Consider the following 22,215-nt stretch of genomic DNA (forward strand, 5'->3'; position numbering starts at 1 on the left):
ATGTAAGGTTTGAATTGATTATTTTAGACATTAGAAATTGGATTTAAATGAAGTCTATTGGTCAGTTCGACTTCATGAACGCGAGAAACATCAGGCGGATGACATCGATTTGCGATTCGCTCTCGCGGTACTTTGACGTCATCCTCCTATCGGATCACATGTTTGTTGTCATTTCATTTAGATCACGTGTTTTAAAACGTTGTTCACATCGGATGGACGTAAAATGAAAGTAAAATTAGAGCGTTTGTGGTTTGGTTTTAACATTTAAAATATCATTCGAGGTTTAAAAACAACCTCACAAATTAGCATTGAAAATAACTATTGGCAAACTTGTGGCCTTTTTTTAGTTATGAACAAATTGTTTGAAAATTACAACTAAAAAAACACTTGACAATTACCCCCACTAAGACATTTATAAAAAAGTGACTTATAGTTAATTTTGCTTTAATGTATAATTTTTATAATTGTGTTTACTTATTGACTCACATATTTTTATAGAAATTCTCTGTATTGGATTTAGCTGTTTTCAACAAACATACACAACCTCTACTTGAGAAAACATTTGTGCAATTGACAAAAACATTATGATTAATGAGAAACAGCCTTGATGACAATCTTTCCATTTGACAACTATAGTCCATATCCGGGAACTAAGAAAGAGAGACCCCAAGTAAGATTCTGAGGTATAATAAAACACACACACACACAAAAGGTTTATACAATTATGTACTGTATTCAATAATGACTTGGTACATATGTGATTAAAAGACACGTGACATTAGACATTTATTTGTCCTCTCTTTAACAACCAAAGCTTTAAGTGCTCTGCCATGGTAAGGTCATGGGAAATGTGCGCAAACATACCAGAACATAAGAAACTGGAAAGAGAAAAAACCCTTTGACAGAGTGCATTTACTACCAGTATTTCAGTGCAAAAGAGCAACAAGTAGAATTTTGCCTTTTGCTTTGAATTTCATACACACTACAGAGTCTCGTTCACATACAAACTTCACACACACATCATTTTAAACAGATCTGACTTTCAAGTCCGAACTTCAAGTCTGACAGTTCATTGAAACGTTGAATTTCTAATATTTAAACTAATTTAAAACCAGTGTTTCTGAGGGCTCCAGGATATTCATATTTAAACGTACTCAAGCACCAGATATATTTAAGTATAATCTTGTTTTGGCCGAGTCATTTATGACCTTTAATTCAATGATATGAGTAAAGACATTTTGTGACCCATAACTCACTCAATGCGGCATTTTCTATTATGACCCGCAGGATGTGAACGTTCCAGTGCTGAAACAAAACTACAATAAACAAACAACATCCACAGTCTTTAAAACGGAAAAATAAGCATGCAAAATTCAACTGTAACAGGTAAGAAAAGGAGTCTGGCAAATAATCAAAATAGTTTCGAACGGTCATAAAATCTGTTTTCATCTTTGTCACACAAACGATTTTGACATTGAGCTGATTTTCTGGACCTTCGATGCAGAATGCACTTGGTCGGCGGCTGGCTGCCCTTTATCTAATCAAAGTATGAGTATGTATCATAGTACATGGCCATAGTACAATAGCCGCGCTATTTGAATGCATATAAATCACATCATCATCAGTCAAATGAAATGCACCGCTAGATTTGCACTTCGTTGAAAACGTCGCTGAAAGAAATGGAAGCAGATGGCGGTTAGGAACAGTAAACGTTGACCAGTGGTACGACCTGACAGGTTTTGTAAAGCTTAGAGAAGCAAGTCTACCCTGAGAGAAGTTTCTAGAACATGGGCAAGCTTGCCAGACCACCCCTGGCTCTATGTGTTTGGTTAATAGAACTGTACACTCTTATTTAAATATCATCAGCACGCTAGTTTCAAGGACCTAAGATATATCCTTCTCAGTAAATGTGTAATATTTATTTATATATCTATATACATACAGTATGTGTTTGAGATCCGGTTCTGTTACCACGTGTGCAAGTGTTTTCTTACAACCCCCACGAGACACGAAGACCTGCGGAGTAGTCAGAATAGATGTCGTCCCTTCAATTTGCGAGTGTAAAACATGACACAGTAGGAAAACATCTAAGTGTTGAAATAAATAATAAATCAATACAAACCAATAAATAAAAACACTTGATGTACCACCAGTAGTACAGTTACACTGATCAAACATTACATGAGAATTCTTCTGGCGGCTTTAGATGCTTTTGAAACAGTTAGGATGTTTCAAAACGCTGCGTTTTGTTCTGGACAAATTTGGCAAAACAAACTGTTTTTGTTGTGTGTTGGTCATTGTGGTCAGAACGTTTTGTGTATTTCTGTTTGGTGGTGTTAAGTACATACACACAACCATGATCAACAGTTTGAAGTGAATCTTGCCGGGCAAGAACATTAACATAAACTGTCAACATGTTTATAGTGACCCGAATACCTCTAAATTTGATTTAGTGTCACACATTTGAAGGTACGGAGGTTTATTACATGAATGCACATTAAGGAAAGTGCTTTTGGCCATTTTAACTCATTTGTTCCTCTCTCCAAAACTCCACTCGTCAACCAACCCAGTATCAACAAACTGTGCAATAAATGATTGACAGGCAAGGTTACGTATGGTGTACAATGTTGATCAAAAATGTGTGGCCACAATATTATAATTTTAATGGTAACACTTTAGAATGAGGTGCTATTTGTTAACAATTAATTTATGCATTGGCTAACATTAACTAACAATGAAGAATACTTCTAGCATTTATTCATATTAATTCATGATAATTTGCGCATTTGCTAGTACATAATTAAAATCAAATGTTGTCACTGTTAACATTAGTTATTGCACCATGAACTATCATAAATAACTTTATATACATAAACTAACAATAACAAGCATTAAAAAATGCTGAAAATCTAAATTGTGAATTGTTAGCTAATGCTTTTACAAATGTTAATGAATAGCACCTTATTTAAAGTGTTTTCACTTTAATGAGACCTGAATCTACTAAAGTAGAAAGAGCACCTGTTAATAAGTATTAAAATCACTGCATGTGCTCATGGGACGTATATAGATGAAATAAAGCACATTAAAAACAAATTCGTCTGATTTTAAGTGCATTTTCAACTCCCTGCTTACATGTATTTTGATTCATAAACAGACCTGGACGTTACGCTGTTGCAGATGAACGTAAAGACCTCGTGTCACATCTTTACTATATTCTATAAGATGCCCATGAGAACAGTCATACCAGTGTGTCTCAATCTCATGTGTGAAACATTTTTCCCAAACTTCTCTCGCCACCTGCGACCAAAACTGCATTAATAATCAAAACACATGTTATCAATCCCCACCCGTCTCTCCATCAGCGGTCTTTGAGGCTTGTTCCCAACATACACATTAGCTTTTGTATTCAAACGTTCGGGTAGAAAAGCATCGACTGGTGTATCAGGAGCTACAGGTTACACAAAACACACCGGCCAGTGTGTGTGAGAGAGAAAAAGAGAGAGACAGCGGCTCTCCGGGATCAGGTCTCCAACCAAAAATGACATGTTTGCTAAATAAATGATAAAAAAAAAAACATTTCTACCGTTGGACTTTTTACACTTTCTTTTTTCTTGTTTTTTGCTGTATTTTCTCTTTTTTTATAGTATCGCTCAAGTATATCACAGGTTACTAGCTAAAGAGGAAAGTCGAGGGTAAATTATGATCCATGCTACATCTTGTTCAGAGAAGGCTATTGCAGACGTTTTTTTTTCCTACGACACACACAATCACACGTTGTACGCTTGTATAACAAAAGTTCCAAAACAGGTCACCGAGAAACTAAATACATATGCAATGTTCACTATTTAGAGTCTTTTAGGACTATCCCTCGGTCAATATGAAGCTGTCGCACGTCACATGACTTCGCTGTCCCGTCTTACAGACAAAAGTTGAAAAACTGCTATTTAAAAATTAGCAAATTTGGTCATTGTCTCTGTTTTTCTTTTAATAAGTAGTGCTTTTGATGGCTTAAGACGAGGTCTTTTAATCAATAATCTCACCCAGTGGCAATCTACCAGACGTCAGTGCGCATTTCATGACACTGCAAAGTCTTCACGTGCGAGAATTCTTCTCTCCTTCGCTGTTTAAAACCAAAGCCAGATAGTGCTGTCACAAAGTTATTTTATCAAAATACCTAAAACATGTTTATAAATATTTGTCGTCTGCTTTTTTCCTAAAATTCGCGAGACATTTATCGTCACAGGGCCACTATAGTGTTTCAGTGCCGATCATCGTGATGAAAGCAGACGCCCGTGATAGGTGCGAGTACATCTCTAAAACTCCCACTCGAGCGTCTCCTCCCTGTTGGCGGCTCGCTCCAGCCGATGGATGATGTTATTGAGGTTAGCCATCTTCTCGTTGCGCCTCTGAGTGCTTCTGTTGAGTTTGGAGTTGAGCAACGGTGACTCCAGGCCGTGGTTGGCAGGATGATGGCCGGAGTTGGTGCCGCCGGCTGGAGGGTTGGGTGGCGACGGAGAAATGGGGGCGGAAGATGACGGGACGGGTGAAACCGACATCATGAGGCCGGGGGAAGACGCGGCTGACGGCGAGTTGAGCGAAACCTCCAGACTGCTGCGGGACGGCTCCGACGAAGCCTTGAAGCTAACGGGGTCCTCGGGCGACTTCTCCAGATCCTCCGCTTCATGTGAGCTGTTCCTCTGCGAGCTCTCGACTGACACAGACTGACTGCGGCCCACCTCCTCATCCCTGATGCCCTGAGGACGCTGTGAGGTCAGATCCGGGTCACTTTTCAGCTGAGTGAACTGGACGCCGGAGAAGAATTTCGCCTGTCTCGACCTGATGTCCTCATCATCATCTTGCTCATGTACCTCCTGTTTGACCGTGAAGCGTCGGGGGTCAGCGCTGACAGGACGGCTACGGCCGGCAGAGGACCTCCTGTCTTCACGATCAGAAAGGGGCTGTGGGACGCCAGAGGGGAGCAGTTGTTGTGCTCGGCATCCGTGTCGTTGTCATGGAGACCCTCCATCAGAACTTCCCGTCTCATACGAGACCTGTTAGAGAGAAAATAAAACAATGTAATCTGCTTTCTGTGCAATATTTACCCTATACAGCAGGCAAAAGTAAACATTTCAAACAGTGGGATGACACATTATTGTCCTTTTTGGATTTTGTAATAAAAAAAATCAATTAAATTTCGAATGCAAGTGAATTGTTTAATTAAATAGACATGGCAGCCTGAAGCAGGAATGAGATATTACAAAAATTTGCCAATAACACTTTTAGCCCACAGGAAAAAATACTGTAGTTAACGATATTATTTACTTTGGTTTTGGTACAATTTAATGTACAGTATGTACAGAGCCACCACATTAAGCCTGTAAGGGGCACTTCATACACCAGAATTACAGCATACAGTAACACAATCTTAATAACCACATTTATTTTGCTGAAATAAATGCCATCAACAAAATATCTGAACCAATGAGACAAGTAAAATATACACAAATATCACTGCATTAACTATGCATATAGTCCTATAATAACACAGCTCCACAGGATGATTATTATAAAAAAGAAATTATCTGATTGCCTGATAAAAGCAATTATAGTCTTTAATTACTTATATTGAAGGTTTTGGGAAATAAGATTTTAAAAAGATAAAGAAAATAATAAACAATTTAACTTCCAGTTCCATTATTAATTATTGGCAGCAGCTATTGACCCTAAGTAAGGGATAATGTACAGGCACCCGGTTGTTATCGCAGAAATAAGCCCTGACAGTGTGATCTTCTTGTACATTATCCCATTATTACACGGCTACTTGGCACATGAGAAAGAAACTGGACATGAATTGTGAATTTGAAATATTTTATTAGCTCTTACTGAATGCAGACCTTCCGTGAGGAAATTGCTGTTTACTTTCCGTTTTAAGATAATAAACGACGTTCAAATGTCAGGAACCTTCAATTTGGTTGAATCATTTGTAAATATAATGTCATATATGTTATTAAAATACATATTTATATTTAAATTGTCAAGAAACCTGTCAAAATGATTTGTTGGGTCCGGTTTACCATGTGTTATTAGTTTTGAGAGGTTGTTATATGGGAATAACTACCTGCTAATGTCGCAACTGGCCAATCAGAATCAAGCATTCGAAACGAGCCGTGTAATACGTTTAAATAACAGTATTTCTTGGGGCGGGGATTAGCGAAGTCTGTTGCAGGAGACCGAGATGGAAGACGAACCGTGAGGGTCAAGTAAGGAATAACGGACTTGTGTGTGGCCTTGTTTATATATCCCAGAGGGGACCAAAACCTGAATGTACAAAAACTCATGGGGACTCGTGTCACTGTGGGTACAAAAATTGAGGTCCCCACAGGCAAAAAAAAGCTTATAAATTGTACATAAGCAATTTTTTTGAAAATCTAATATTGCAAAAAGTTTTCTATGCCCTTTAGATTTAGGGGCTGGGTTAGGGGTAGGGAATAGAATAAACAGCTTCTACGGTATAAAAACCATTATGCTTATGTAATGTCCCCACGGAGATAATAAACCAGACATGTGTGTATTTGAGAGCGATAGATCACGAGCACACCTGCGTGTTTTCGGTAATGTGACAGGAAAGCCAGTAATATTAAATTATTTATTCCTTGTATTGTTTCTATCTTCAGCAGTAAAAAAAAACACAAACTGTTGAAAGAGTAGGTCTATCAAAATAAATGTGTTATAAGCGGCTTGGAGAGGAAAACAAAAAAGGAGGCTATCGGTGTTTATAAATGCATTTTGTTTTCTATTTAGTTATTTTATTTATTGGATTTCAGTTTATGTATTTCTTGTTTTTAAATTGCTTTGTTTATTGAAATGAAACTGCACACGTTTCCATTAACAGTGAAGTTTGACATTATAAAGGTCAGATCAAGAGCAGGGTGCAGTGTGCGATGATGGCCTGTAGTGTACACTATAACCTTTCTGTTGATTCAACTTAAGTTATATGGACTGTAATGCGGTCAGCAGAATTTTACCGTAGCATCTTATTGAAAGTTAATGCATACCCATAGAACGTTTGTCAACCAATCAGATTGAAGCATTCAACAGCCCCGTGGTATAAGTGCAAATAACACACACCTGTCTTGTTGCAGTGAGTGGCTTCGGGAGCCGGGAGAAATGCATCCAAAAAGCAGAAAGCTGAGAGAGAGAAACTGGTGTGAGGACTCGTGCGCGTATGCTGAACATTGTGAGAGAGCTGCGACCAACTGTCTTTATTTGTATGAATGTTTGTGGAAGCGCAGGTTTTGTTTTGAACTTTGTCAGAGAGTAAATAAATGCGTAAGCAAGTAAAGCCGACCTGTCTTCCTTCCTTACTTTGATATGCTTTACACAAAATAAAAAGGGCGTTTTTTTCTTTGGATTAAGTGTAAATAGTAGTTAGATGCTATTGATGGTCTAATTCTTAAAAGTGGCAGCTACTGTTTGCCTCGGAGTAGTGTTATACAGAGTGTAAATCATTACATTTATTGAAATGATTAAAGTGATGGTCACTTATTGAGATAATAAAGTCCTACACCTAGCTCTTACTTTATCCAACATTTTATGATTAAACACTTCACTACAAAAAACAACATTCTTACTTAAGTGTTTTTGTCTTTTTTTTGTAGTACAAATATCTAAACGTTCCTAAATCAAGATGCACTTTTCACAAGAAAAGTGAACTAAGATATTAAGTCTCTAAAATATTATATTTAATATATATGATTGTAATAGAGAAAGAGTATATAAAGTATATATAAATGTATAAAGTATATTTTACTCCCTAAAAAGAGGGTCACTTTTTTTGTCAAGTAATCTTAAATTGATTTAAAAAATGTAAGATATTTTTACCAAAAACAAGACAAAAATGGCTAATATGAATGTCATTGTTTGCAGTTTTGTAAGATTAACTGAAAATAAATGTCCTCATGATCTGATGTGTGGCAAAATATCAAATTTGGCATGAGCTGGAATCAACCCGGGTCTCCGGCATCAATCTATACAGACTTTAGGTCTTCCAAATGTTGTCATTCTTACTCTTTCTCATTCATAGAACATTCATATTTTATACCAACAAGTTGCGCTATATGCGCTCAGTATAACTTAAATACACACTCCATCATTTTTCCAGATCACTGTGACCCCCAGTCCGGTGCCCTGGGGCTTAAGCCCGTGCATTAATGTGGCCCTGAGTATGTAGTAGTATTGAGTAACTAATGTTAATAAATAACCTGAGCTAAAGTAGATTTTAATAATAGTTTATTATTGTTTATGTATACTACAGTATTCTAAAGTATTAACAATTGATCAAATTCTGTGGTGTACTTTAATCTTTACTATAGTAGACTGCAGTAAACTACTAACTATTGTTAATGTACTACAAGATTCTATAAAAATAACTTTAGTAAACTGACTGTAGTAAGTGTAGTAAATACTGTAGTATTCTTTAATATTACTACGGTAAAAATAAAAAAATAGTAAAAATACTATAAAAATATAGTAAATCCTAAAGTATACGACAGTATTCTTTTCAGGTGGGAGTTCATTCGTCAGACTGCAAAGGTCGAGTCTGGCATCTTATATTATATTGTACTTCAATGCAAACATTTTTATCTGGATGTCATTATCAAGTAAAGCAGATATTAATTCGAACATTTCATTCATTTCCCCTTCTGTCCACAAGGCGACGCCAAACGCTCAATAAATGTTTTGAGTTGAGATAACCACAGTATTATAAATAGCATATTTACTCTCTTAGTATAGGACGTGATAAACAGAAAGGAGAGGATCGTGACCTGTAGTTGTGGAACCAGTTGATGACGGTGTTGGTTTTGAGGTTGAGTTGGGCAGCCAGCATCTCAATGGTGTGTTGTGATGGATAAGGCTCCTGGAGATACGCTCTCCTCAGAGCCTCCTTCTCCTCGGCGGCCAGCACCACTCTGGGCTTCTTCGCTTGACCGAACGGACAGATCTCCAGCTGGGTCAGACCCGGACTGATGCAGTCTGAATGGGCGCCAGGGGAATCGCTGTCTGAGCCCGGACTCAACAGACCGTAACGCCGCTTCAGATAGGCTGAAGAAAAAAACAAGACGGGATTTATAACAGGCACTTTGATTTGTTCACTCCGAGCACTTCCATTATAAGGAAGAAACCCAGCGGCGGCTTAAAACATGGTTTTATTATACCAAACCAACCGGCTATGAGATCAACCTCAACATTTGAGTCAAATCAAACAACAAATGAAGAGACATCAAAGTCTTTTGTGCCATTTCAAGTTAATTTGCAAACAACTGGTTGTCTGTATTAACATAAAATAATAAACAAAATAAATGTACATGTGATTCTGTTGTGTGTTGGCCTCTCATGTATACTCATACGATGACTCTAGATTTATCTTTTCTATTTACATTTTAAAAGAAAAACAAAGCTCCAACGAGTGGTAAAAATTTACATATCATATTTTTTTTTTTTATATAAACCACAGTATTTACTATAGTAAATTGTAGTAAAATTCCTAGATACTATAATGTTTATAAACATTACTATAATAAACACAACAGAATACTATACTATAGTAATGAAACGCTGGTATAATACTTTATAAATAATACAGAACATTACTGTATACTGCGGTACCTTTTCATTTGGGTGGTGACAAGTGATGTCACCCGTACGACGAAATAAACCGAAGCAGCTCATGGTTTTAAATTGTTCCCGAATATAAACTTAACTAGTAAAAAGGTTTTGAAATGCATCATGGGATTTGTCTTCAAAGGCCAATAAATCCGAATAAAATAAAGTGATTAAACTAATTCACTCTCTCGCTCACCTTTCTTCTCCATTTTCTTGACATCGCGCAGCTTCTCGACGTTATGCGGATCGTTGAGCCACAGCTGCATGCGGACGAACGGCTCGCGGCCCTTCAGACTGAGTTTATGCCAGGGTTTGGGTCGGGACAGCAGGTCTGATACTGAACCCTGGGTCAATCCCAGAATGCTCTCTCCAAACAGACGTTGACCTGCACACATACAGCAGAATAATCGCATTTCTAATGAGATTTCACTGAATTCTAGCGATTAAAATGATAAACACGTCGTACTGTAATTCAATGTCACTCACCTAAGTTGTTGTCCGTCAGAACCTCTTTCACTCTCTTGGTGATGGCGTAAGTGTCCAGCTCTGGAGATATGGCCACCAGTTCCTGTATGCCCAGCGGCGTGTGGGGCTGATGGGGGACGATCATACCCGGAGGGGCTTTACCTCCGTAAGGTTCCACATGCTGAGGCTGCTGGTTCTCTTTACTGCTCTCCAAAGCGAGACTAGCTGGCTCCAGACTCATGTTGGGTCGGTCATCGGGACTCTGAGGAGGGGATGGCGACGAGCGGGTCGTCACTGGGCTCTTATCTGAGAAACAAAGCCCCAACAACGATGATATTAGTTTAGACGGTTGGTTCAGCAATACACAGTTAACTCAGGTAGGTGTGTGCGACTGGCAAAACGAACATCTTAAAATGTGATCATTGCCCTAAGCAGTGTGTATGGGAGATGATCAGTGTGGGTTGAGGTCACGACAGACACTCACCCTGGCTCGGGTTGGACATCTGGGTGAGTCCCTGACCCAGCTGATCCACCAGCCACAGCTGCATTCGTATGAATGGCTCGCGGCCCTTCTGAGTCAGTTTACTCCACGGCTTCGGTCTGGATAACATGTCGCTCACGCTGCCCTGAGACAAACCCAACACCTACGACAAACAACGAGAGACATGATCAAATAGACTTCCAAAACGAGTTCACTGTGAAATAAATAAACTTGAGTAAACGCAGGAGTCACTAGGTGGCAGCAGAGGACAATTCAACGGTTTTCATGTCATATGAAAGTGAAAATTCTGTCATCATTTACTCACCTTCAAGTTGTTACAAATGTGTTTAAATGTCTTTGTTCTGATGAACAACAGAGAAAGATATTTGGAAGAATGCTTGTAACCAAACAGATCTCAACACCCATTGACTCCCATAGTAGGAAAAATTACTTGATATGTTTTTGTTCTGTTGGACACAAAAGAAGATATTTTGAAGAATATGGGACAGCAAACAGTTCTGGGGCACTTTTAACTAGTCAATGGGGGTTCAGATCTGTTTGGTCATCACATTGATAGGGGATCGCCAACAGCCTGATTTGCCTGAAATGGCTGTAACACCTAGACTACCTAGAAACCTAAACATTTTAGAAAGATTTCATAACAATGAGCATAGCCATAAAGACTACTGATATCTGCTAGCTGTTTATGAGACAGGCAAATGCTTACAATTAGCTGAACATACTTTATATATTCTTTAATATTAACTTTTTTTAATATTTAATTTATTTGCAAAAGATAACACCTTTTTAAAATCATGTTTTTATTGTGTTTATTGTATTTGTTAGCTGTATTTTTACTTCGTTAAAACAATAAAAAACAAACCGTTCCATTGATATTAATTGGAATAATAAAAACATGAATATTGAAAAAAAAGAAAGTCTGTTTCTCCAATTAAACTCTTCACTGGTTTAATAAGTAACTTATTGTATATTTTATTTTATATTTTATCTTAATATATGGCAATAATTGCATTTTAAAATCTTTTATTTGAATATGTGTACATTTTTATTTTAAAATATGTCAGCGTGATACCTCATTCTATAATGTTTCTATGAATAAAAGACTGACAGAGACCCTTACTCTATCAGCCAATCACTGTGGTCATAGTCAGAAAGCTTGATGACATCATCAAACAAGGTCAACCCGCCCTTTCTCAAAGCTCAAGATTTCTTTCTGCTTCTTAGTAAAAGTTGCTCTCAGGAGCGTTGTGAATAGGTTTTATTCGCTATAAACTTTTACAGCTGTTGATGTTAATATTAAATGCTTTGTGAATACGGCCCAGAATAGTTTCTGATTTCATAAGTGTGTTACTTGTGTTTTGAGAAAGCAAATCAGTTTGACTTTATGGTGTGGCTGTTTGTGTGAGTCAAAATCAGATGGTTGATCAACAGACACATGACACATAAAGAGTCACAAATGGTGCAAACTAGGTTTGATAAATCTGTGCCTGAGAAAACAAAAAAATATCAAAACTTTCGATCTCGACTCGCCTTCTCTCCAAAGATCCTCTGGCAGATTCCGTTCTTAGCCAGCTTCTCCTTCACCTGCCGGGTCAGCTCGAGGGTGTCCACCTCACGGTACATGTACATCTCGTACTGCTCGGGGGTCAGCGGGGGTACCGTGGGTTTCAGGGCTCGGGGGATGTACGTGGGGTAGTATGACACCCGTCCCGCAGCATCTCCGCTGACGGACGAATCGGACTCCACCTTAATCTCCACCGGCCGCCCCAACACGGGCTCGTCCTCCGGCGCGGACGCCTCCTCTCCATTGGCAGGGCAGTCGCCATTCTCCATCCGCAGCCAGGACCGAGGCACAGACGAGTGACCCGTCGAAGAGGAGGAGGAGAGAGAGGGCGAGACGGAGGTAAAGGGTCGAGAGGTGCCGCCCGCGCCCAACACGACCGAGTTGCGCTCCGAAGACCAGTGCTGGTCGAAGTACGCTCCGGCTTCTCCGATCTCCGACTTCACCTTCCGGATGATGTTCTGCACGAAGGCGGCGGGCGACACGACGCTGAGAGGCACGTGAGGGCCGTTAGTGGAATTGGACAGGCACGGGGGCACAGGGGTGCCCTCCTCTTGTTTGATGAAGGGGGGTGTGGGGGGAGGCTGACTTTTGGTGGGGTCCTGCAGGCCGAGACGCTCGCTGGTGGACGCCCGACCGCACACCTCCATCTCCAGCAGGGCCTGCTGCTGGGCCTGCATCTCTCGCCGGGCCTGTTCCAGAATGTTCTTAATGGTTTCGTCTGAACTGCTGCTCTCTCGAGAACTGTTATGACCCGACGAACAGCCCAGAGACGATTTACAATCGCCTGCCCAACACACAAACGCACAATTTTACAATGATATGCCAATAAAAATCTCCTCATCAAAATAAATCTAATATTTGTTTTAAGACCATATTATGTTAGACTTAAAGCGAGAAAACACGTTGCAGGCATGTGAACATGCATTACATTTTCATATCGAGATAATTCATGAATCTGCTATCACGGTATTATTATGTTGCAAAAGCTGGTTGAAAACAACAGTATAGTCCTTGAACTTAAAATATATTAATATTGATTTTATTCATACATTTTATTAATACATATTAATAGTAACCATACTAATTAGTATGAATAATATTATTAAAAAAGTATAATATTAATAAATTAATATACAAATAAAAATTAAACAAAGTTTAAAACTTAATGTTTTATGTTAAATTTAATGTAAAATTGTATGTGATATATCAATCAAAGGTTCTTTTACTTTTCTATAGGGCTGTCAAACGATTAATCACGACGAATCGCATCCAGAATAACAGTTTGTGTTTGCATAATATTATCTGTCTACTGTGCATATTTCCGTTGTGTTTATTAATACAACATACACATATATGAATGTATTTAAGAAACATATAAAATACTAAAAGTTTATATGTAATTCAAATTATTGGTAAATAGAAATAATTCACATTAAAATATATACAATATATATACATACATTTATGTGTATATATTTATAAATACAAAATTAATATGCACAATACACTGACACATAAATGTAAACACAAACCTTTATTCTGGATGAGATTAATCACGATTAATCGTTTGACAGCCCTACTCATTAAGTTTATAAACCACATTTCTCATCCCATAAACCGTATGTTTTTTTGTACATTACCTCTCTGAGACTGGATCTCCTTCTTGGCTTGTTCCAGAATGTTCTTGATGGCATCGTCTGACCCAGTTTCAGGAGTTCGGATGCGAGGAGTGATGCTCCCTGTCGGAGAGCACAGAGAGAGACAGGAGGTGAGGCGAGTGGGCCGGCTGATCAGAGAACAGCTCTAAAGCCTGGCTTTTGACGGCTAGATCAATGGCGGCCTTTGAGAACCTGGCATCGGGTGGGGGTGAGGTGACACGTGAACGCTTTACTTTCAAAGCGGAGAAAGGAAACAGAAGTCAGAGCATCACAACAAACACAGAGCGGAAGCCCGGCGCTGATAGAGCGGGGATGATAGAAACCCTGATCGATTCATTTGAGGATCTGAAATGATTCTTTGGACTTTCGTTGGATGAAATATCTTTAGGAAGTCAGATGGGCTTGTGGGAACGCTCAAAGTCAATCCATTAAACGTTAGTGAACCTCACGGAAATCTAGGGTGGGAACTCAGAAACGTTTGTATGCCGGTTATGTGAGTTAAACTGTTTATGTGCTTGAATGAGGAAAGACTAAAAAAGCAGGCAAAAGACATCCTTTCATCCCCTGAAACATTGAAAAAAAGTTATTTTTAATAATAAAGTTTTGTGACGATTAAGTACGTCCTCCAAATTTCAAGACTGCACAGCAAAAAACAAGCTTTACTAAAACAATTAAATCATTATTGTTATTCAGTTCCGATCCTAGACGTCTGGGGGCCCTAAACAAACTTGTGAGAGGGCCTTACACAAATAATTAAATTTAGATATAGGCCTAAATATAACTACAAACTATAAGAAATTAACATCACACATTAAACTAGGGGTTCATTTTATACTTGAACAGTCAAGGGTAAAATTAAGTTGAAATGTTGATTGGCCTAACGCGTGGTTCTGGAACCCTCTAGTGTTAAAAAAAGTGAAACACGCAAACGCTGTGTTTTTACTACCAAATGAGTGATTTACTACCAAAAATAAAATGCCTAAAAAATGTATAATAATTCTCTAAATGTGATGGCACAGACAAAAAAACGACATATCATGGGCAAATCTGCACTGGAGAATTGTTTTGAAAGTAAATCAATACATAACTTTGAAAAACTACATAACACTAATTCAATTAATTAAGTATTTAAAAGTAAATTTCCAAATGTTTCCTCTAAAGGTGATTTAACAAAAGTGTCTTGTTTACAATAGTGTTTTTGATTCTGTACTCTAGGGGGCCCCCTGGTGGTGCGGGGCCCTATGCTCTGTTATGAATAAAACATAACATGAGCAAAACAAGTCGTTTCATTCATTTTTCAACACATGATCTGTTTGTCTGCAGAAGTTCCCTTACCTCTCTGTCGAACCTGAATGGTGCGTAAGGCCAGAATGTTCTGTTCGTCCGACAGGAACTGCTTCATTTTAATGAAAGGCTCCTTGCCCTTGACCGTGAGCTTCCTCCAGGGTTTGGGTCGGGCCAGGATCTCACTGACCGACCCCTGCGACAGACCCAGCACGTAGTGACCGAACACACGCTGGCCGATGTTGTGCTTCAGCAGCTGTTCTTTCACCTGAAAAGCGATTTCTGACGTGTCTAACTGATCGTCATCTGAACCGCCAGAGCTACCGCTCTCTGATTGGTCGCTGGGCATGCCCGTCTCCACAGCGACAGACGAAGAGGAGTTCTGATTGGCTGACATGAGGGCGGCTTTGGCGGCGTAGAGTGCGGTGGGAAACGCCATGATGGAGGTGCCGTCTTTCTTGAAGAGGGGCGACAGGAGCTGCTTCTGCAGAAGTAGATCTCCGGGAAGTTTCTCACACGAGAAGGGCGACACCGAGTAGGGCCTGGGCGGTTCATGGGCGGAGGGAGGTGCGTCGTTGTTGGCCGGTCCCGGGCTGGAGGAAGCGTGACCATCTGTGGGCAGTGTTCCAGGAGGGGATGAATATGACCCCGCGGGGCGAACCGTGTCCTTGCTGGAGTCCTCAGAATGACGCTCATCTTAAATAAAAACAAACACAGAATACAGCAGTTGAACATCATGATGGTTTAACACATAGATATATAAACATAGAGGCCTCAATAACATCTGTTTGAATGAGCTGCGATTTACACAAGTCGTCTGTCTGAGAAAGCTATATAAAAATATATTTGTGAAGATCCAAACATTTTCATTGCTTAACTAACACAATACAACAAGACAGAGCATGGTCATTTGTGTTAACTAAAATTAAAACTTTAAAAATATATATTTTTATTGAAATCAAATAAAATATGAAAACTTCAAATAAACGAAAATGTTTTAATGTTGCCTCAAAAATAATATAATAATAAAAAATAAATACAGTTAAATATACATATAAATACTCTTAAATAGCAACATAAAAAATAGCAGATAAATAGTAAAACAACAAAAGCATATAACAGAACTGCTAAGAAGGTAACAAAAATGAACAGAAACTTAAAATAATGTTTTTTTTAGCTAATTTAAAACTATAATATAACACTATAATAACTCTAAGATAAATGTGAAATGTTATTTAGTTTCTTCAAGAATTAAAATCTCTAGCAATATTGTGGCATCACTTGACTTTTAAGGTAAGTGACGATAGCAAATGTTGACTGTTCCAAGATGGCGGACCCATCAATGGTCCAGTTTAAATGGAATATTCCGACATCTCTTACCACTGTTGTGTAGCACTCTGACTTTGTCAAGATATTTGTGAGAGGACAGAAAGGCGTGTTTATCCAGCAGAAGAGTCTCGGCGGTTTTGCTTGATTCCTGCACACACGCACACACACACACACACGCAGTAAAATCTGATGAATGGATGTCAGTGGCCGTGTGGATTCACATTATGCGGGACTCCAGCCAGCCGTTCATGTGCATTACTGTGGTATTTCCTCATTGACAGAAGCAGGCAGAAAAAATATCAATATAACGCAAAGCTTTTGTTTTTACTAAAGCTCCTGTGTGTGTGTGTTGGGTTGTTCACCTGGGAAGTTCCATTGGCTGATGCCAGTTTCATGGCTCTCAGAATACTGCAGGGGACACAAACATACATCATGTTAAAGAGAAAATATTTTGTGATTTTTAAGGTCGTACTTTGGTTTATGGAGTGCCCAACAACTAGCTTATAGCTACTAATACAAAAGAAAAAAGCACAAAAGACATCCATTGTGTGTTTGTGTGAAACTTCACCTGAGTTCTGTTTTAATCTCTTCATAGTCCATCTGAGACTGAAGTTTCGCCTCCAGCGCCTGTAAACAGACAATCGACATGTCACTTCATCAGTGTCGTGTTGTACGACATGTACACTTTAGATTTCTTTCCGTACTTTTCGTTACATGTGTTAAAGTCAAATGACGTCAAACTGACACCTCCCACAAAATCCGACATGACAGTTTTAATTATACATGAATATTATAATAATTGATGTCATTATTTTAACCACAATTTACGTGTGACAATAAATGGCAAAAACGTACAGTTGCAAAACATGCGCACAGAACATGATCATATAAGCGTCTCACCTCTATGGCGTCTGATTTACAGGCCAGTTGCCGTTCCAGCTCCGCGATCCGATTGGCCGACGAGTCTCGGACTTCCTGTAAGGTGAACTGAAGTCTCTGGACGCTCTCGAGCAGTCTGAGAATCTCTCTGTCCTTGGTGAACAGCACCGCTTCCAGCCGCGACAGCGAGCGCTCGTCCGTCTCATCCGCGTCTCTCTCCTGTGACCAGAAATGAAAGAGGGAGTGAAGGACAGAGTCGGGGGAGTGGCGGAGCCCACATGAAAATCTCTTTTCAACTTCAAAATATCCAACTTCCTATAATCATAAAGCGTCAAAGAGCCACTAATGATGTTCCAGTGTGATGGGAGGCGGCGAACATTCGTGTTAAGGTTGCAATTTGCAGCGATGCGGTTCGCCTGCCTTTCATCTGAAAGTCTCACCTCCTTGGGTCCGTCTTTTGATAGGCGGGTCCCTTTAGATGTGCTCTGAGAGGAGGCGAGCTGCTCACTCAGTCTCTTCACTGCCCTCTGGGCGACATCTGCTCTCTGCCATCAAACACACAAAGTTTGTCAAACTCTATTCTCACTTCTTGTGTGTCAGTGACCCCAAAAGTGTTTGTTGACTTAAAGGGACAGTTCACACAAAAATGATGTCATCATTGGTTTATTCTCAAGTCTTGTCAAACCTGTGTGAGTTTCTGTCTTCTGCAGAACACAAGAAAAGATATTTTGAAAAATGTCTATCACCAAATAAAACTGAACTTCATCAACTTCAATTGTATGAACACATTTCTCAAAATATCTTATTTACAGAAAATATCTTGTTCACATCCACATGAGGGGGAATAAATGATGTCAGAATTATCCTTTTTGTGTGAACTATCCCGCACACTCAACCAATTTTGCTTTAGCATAATGGACATTCACAAACTCTCAGAAACAAAACAACTGTTAATGTTAATGTCTAAGCAAAAAACACATTATTTTGATCACCTTTCAAGCGGTCATATTTTAGTTTTGACCTAGCCAGGGTTATTACAGCTAACTAAACTATAACTGTTAAAACATTTCGGTTTATTTAAAAAAAATCTAATGTCAGAACTTGAAATAGTTCCACATCACTTGCTGAACCTACTTTTCATATATACTGCTTTAAGATTTGTTTTGGTCGGGCACCAATTTACATTGATGTGCGTACTTTTTGTGGTATTCTGTTGTAGGAACTTAATTTACAAAAAAAAAATGAAATGTTGCCTTTGCAATAAAGTGAAATAAAAAAACAGAAAACAAATCGAAACAAAATTAAAACCAAAACTGAAATAAATTAAATAAAAAGAGCAAAATGATAAATAAACAAACAAACAAATTGAACACAAGTACATGACTACATTGCTAAAAATTTAATCAAAATAAATATGAAAATATTTATTTTTTAAATGTAAACATTTATTTAAGTAAAAGTTAATTCAACTACAAAAAAAGAAATAAATTACTTTGTAATATATCTACCCTAACAAACATTAACTATGGTTTTATTATTGTCAAAGGGTACTAACCGTGTTTTTGGCCTTTTGATCATCACTTGTATAACCATGATTTTATTAAAAAAGCTTCATTTAGGTTTACCGTGATTCAACCACAATAACCATGTTTTGGTATTTATTTGTAATAGTGCTCTCTTACTTTTTGGGGCCATGACACATGCAACAGGCCTTGAACATCGTGAAGTCGAATACAGCATCGACATCGATAAGAATCACACGCTAAAATGATCAAATACTCAAAATCAATGATCCTTCTGTCCCGACGGATCTCGTGATAACCTGAACGTATAGAGATGTACATGTGCTCTCTCTCTCTCTGTCTCTGTTCTGCTGAGGCGTGTGTTTACTTGCAGCCACTTTCTTCCCCAACTGTTTACCTGCTCCGTCACACTCGGCCTGCTAATTAATGACTCATTTTCGAATCATTTATCTAAGAGCTGCTGGCGAAGGGAGAAAGAGCGAATCACGGCGGAAAAAAGGGAAGCAATCAGCGCAATGAGGGAACTAACAGCCCTCGTCGCACACGGCACTCATCTCTCGGCATCTCTCTCCTGTCCTCCGCACGGCACCGTGGGAAAGAGCGGCTGCTAATCACGGCCCGCGAGCGAGGATGAGGAGGAGGAAGAGGGGCCGGGGGGTGTCTCATTAAACTCCACGCTTGATTACAGAGGTGATTATCTTCACGAGCGTCGTCTCAATCAGAGGCTGAGAGGAGAGCATCTCACTCACCTGGTTGGCCTTCTCCAGGTCTGCCATCAGCACGCCCGTCTCCTCCACCCTGAAACATATGGACGACACGTTTACATTTGTGCATTTTAACCGGAACGGGGATCGAGCTTTTAAGATACGAAAAGACATTTGGGCAGTAAAAGAACCACTTTACAAGTGTTAGGGACTTTAATTTGTGCCGAGTAATTGCTTGGAGAGACGGTGGACACGGTGTGCTTTCGTGCGACGGAAACGCGTGTCATCTAGTCATTATCTTAGCGTTTTATATTTAAGTGTTTCTTTTTACGCTGATGTGAGGCTGTTAAAAGTTTATAGTATCAACGCCCGAGTGCTAAAAAAGTAATACTAAGAGTATTTACTATTTACGCTGGGGTGCCGCTTAAATGCGATTTGCACGCCGTGGTAACGGCACAGACTCCAGAGGAACCCCATAAAGCACACACGGAAGAAATAAATGAATGAACACGAGTTGAAAAGTTCTTAAGGGAGTCGCCCGGGTGCGAGGTTTGCTGTCATTAGAGGCGCGTGAGTCATCTCTCATCCGCTGCTGTTTAACATCGATGTATCCCAACATGCCCACACGCGCGCTCGGCACAATCACGGCGCTCGCTCTCATCCGAACAGCGTCTCCGGGAGATTATTCATGAGGTTTGTTTGAAGTTCAACAGTTTCCTCTTAGTCATCAGGGAGTTGATTTTCAAAAGGTGGAGAGGCAGAATAACACGGAGAAGTGAAAGATTGATTAAACGCACAAATCTCCCAGGTCGCGCTAAACAAAGATAGCTTCTCAATTACACTAGATTTGCTTTAAGAGCACAATCAGACGTCTGAAGAGAGCGGTTCTCCACACACTCGTGCTTCCAACGCTACTTTACGTTTCTTTTCGTGCGTCTATACATCGCTAATGTGACCGTGTCCGCAGAACGAGGAACTAGGACCATTGTTTTAAACGAGACAATCACTCGGGCCGAACAAAAACGTGAGCTGAACTGTAGAAGAGTCATTGATGAGATGTCTTGTTATTTCTCATAGACGTCAACAAGATTAAATAAATGCAGATGAGACTTGAGCCAACGATATTTCTCCTGAGAAATCAAAAGTCAATATTATTGAAGATCTCAATTTCAACTCAAACATTTCTCATGGAATTGAACCAAATCCTGATTATTTTACCTGACAATTTACATTACATGTTTAAACAATTATTGTTTCTATTCCTCGAACGCAACTTGAATGAATCTGAATACAAAGTTGTGGTTTCTTACTTTGTGGTCATTTCCTTGTCATATTTACGCCTCATCTCCAGCAGCTCAGATCGGGCCAGGCTCAGTGCTGTACAGACAGAGAAACGGCTTTAATTCTTGACCTCTGACCTCACATCAGATCAGATGACCTCACGGTGTGATGTGGATCTTACATGACTGAAGGGCTTTGATCCGCTCATCGGCCGGGTCGAGTCTGATGGGCACAGCAGCGTCTGATTCATGTTCCTCTCTGTAGAAAACACACAGGACACATCAGAACACTGAGAAAGTCACATAGACCCCGCAGAGAAATCACAGCAGATCTCTAAAAACCCTGAGACGAAAGCAGACTTTCATGAAACGTAAATATCATGGTTATAGTAAGTAGTAAGTGTGAGATGTAAGATTTCTGTGTGCATGAAATATCCAGATGCATTGCCAAGATGTGCATTACTTAACACTGTGAGAAATGTTGTATCCCACAATGCAATGCACTCAAATAGATTTTACAGCGATTTTAACATTTAACATCTGTTCTTTGTTTCATTATTTGATTGACTGTTGAAAATGTTTTTAATGAACAACTGAAAAAATAAACTCAAAAGATAACAGTGTGATGTAAATTGTAAAAGTTAACCTGTTGACTCATGAGAATAAATGTTTCTTAATGGATTTTCTCAGCATGACAATTTATCTGTAAATAAAAATTGGGATGTTTAACAAAAGTCATTTGCAATCTTTGTGTGGCGTAATGTTTAAATGATTGAAACTGAAATATATATTATAATATTATATACTGTATAATATAATAAAATATTATATTTTTAAATATAATAATACATATATATTAATATAATAAATAATAATTATATTAATATAATAATATATCAATGAATCACAAAACTACTACTACTAATAAAAATAATACATATTGTTAAATATAATAATACATATATATTAATATAATAAATAATAATAATATTAATATAATATATCAATGAATCACAAAACTACTACTACTAATAAAAATAATACATATTGTTAAATATAATAATACATATATATTAATATAATAAATAATAATACAATTAATATAATAATAATATATTAATTAACAACAAAACTACACCTACTACTAATAACAATTATAATAATACATATTAAATAAAATAATCAATATATATTAATATAATAAATAATAATATATATGAATATAATACATAATAATACATTCAATATAATAATAACATATTAATTAACATTAAAACTACTATTACTACTACTAATAATAATAATATCAATAAATATTTATTTATATAATAAATACAAATGTAAATATTGTATTATTTAATATT

The 22,215-nt window shown here is 38.4% G+C and overlaps 1 protein-coding gene and 1 long non-coding RNA gene across 2 annotated transcripts in view; one reads left to right on the plus strand and one right to left on the minus strand.

Annotated features, from left to right (window-relative positions):
- The first annotated feature begins 1,292 nt into the window (after positions 1-1,292).
- LOC130440163 (uncharacterized) lies at positions 1,293-7,347 on the plus strand. Its single transcript, XR_008909523.1, has 2 exons — positions 1,293-1,386; positions 7,143-7,347. It is a non-coding gene; the product is annotated as an uncharacterized LOC130440163 (long non-coding RNA).
- Positions 1,381-22,215, minus strand: part of cux2b (cut-like homeobox 2b) — a 119,818-nt gene continuing 98,983 nt past the window's right edge. The window contains 18 exon segments of the mRNA XM_056773094.1: positions 1,381-4,954; positions 4,957-5,051; positions 7,129-7,188; positions 8,826-9,102; positions 9,860-10,048; positions 10,150-10,434; positions 10,613-10,772; positions 12,161-12,978; positions 13,835-13,933; positions 15,188-15,832; positions 16,517-16,613; positions 16,828-16,873; positions 17,034-17,092; positions 17,366-17,563; positions 17,785-17,889; positions 19,617-19,665; positions 20,882-20,948; positions 21,034-21,110. Coding sequence (XP_056629072.1) covers positions 4,314-4,954; positions 4,957-5,051; positions 7,129-7,188; positions 8,826-9,102; positions 9,860-10,048; positions 10,150-10,434; positions 10,613-10,772; positions 12,161-12,978; positions 13,835-13,933; positions 15,188-15,832; positions 16,517-16,613; positions 16,828-16,873; positions 17,034-17,092; positions 17,366-17,563; positions 17,785-17,889; positions 19,617-19,665; positions 20,882-20,948; positions 21,034-21,110 — 3,967 coding nt within the window. The 3' untranslated portion in view covers positions 1,381-4,313.

The sequence above is a fragment of the Triplophysa dalaica genome, chromosome 18 (assembly GCF_015846415.1).
Source record: "Triplophysa dalaica isolate WHDGS20190420 chromosome 18, ASM1584641v1, whole genome shotgun sequence".
NCBI lineage: Eukaryota > Metazoa > Chordata > Actinopteri > Cypriniformes > Nemacheilidae > Triplophysa > Triplophysa dalaica.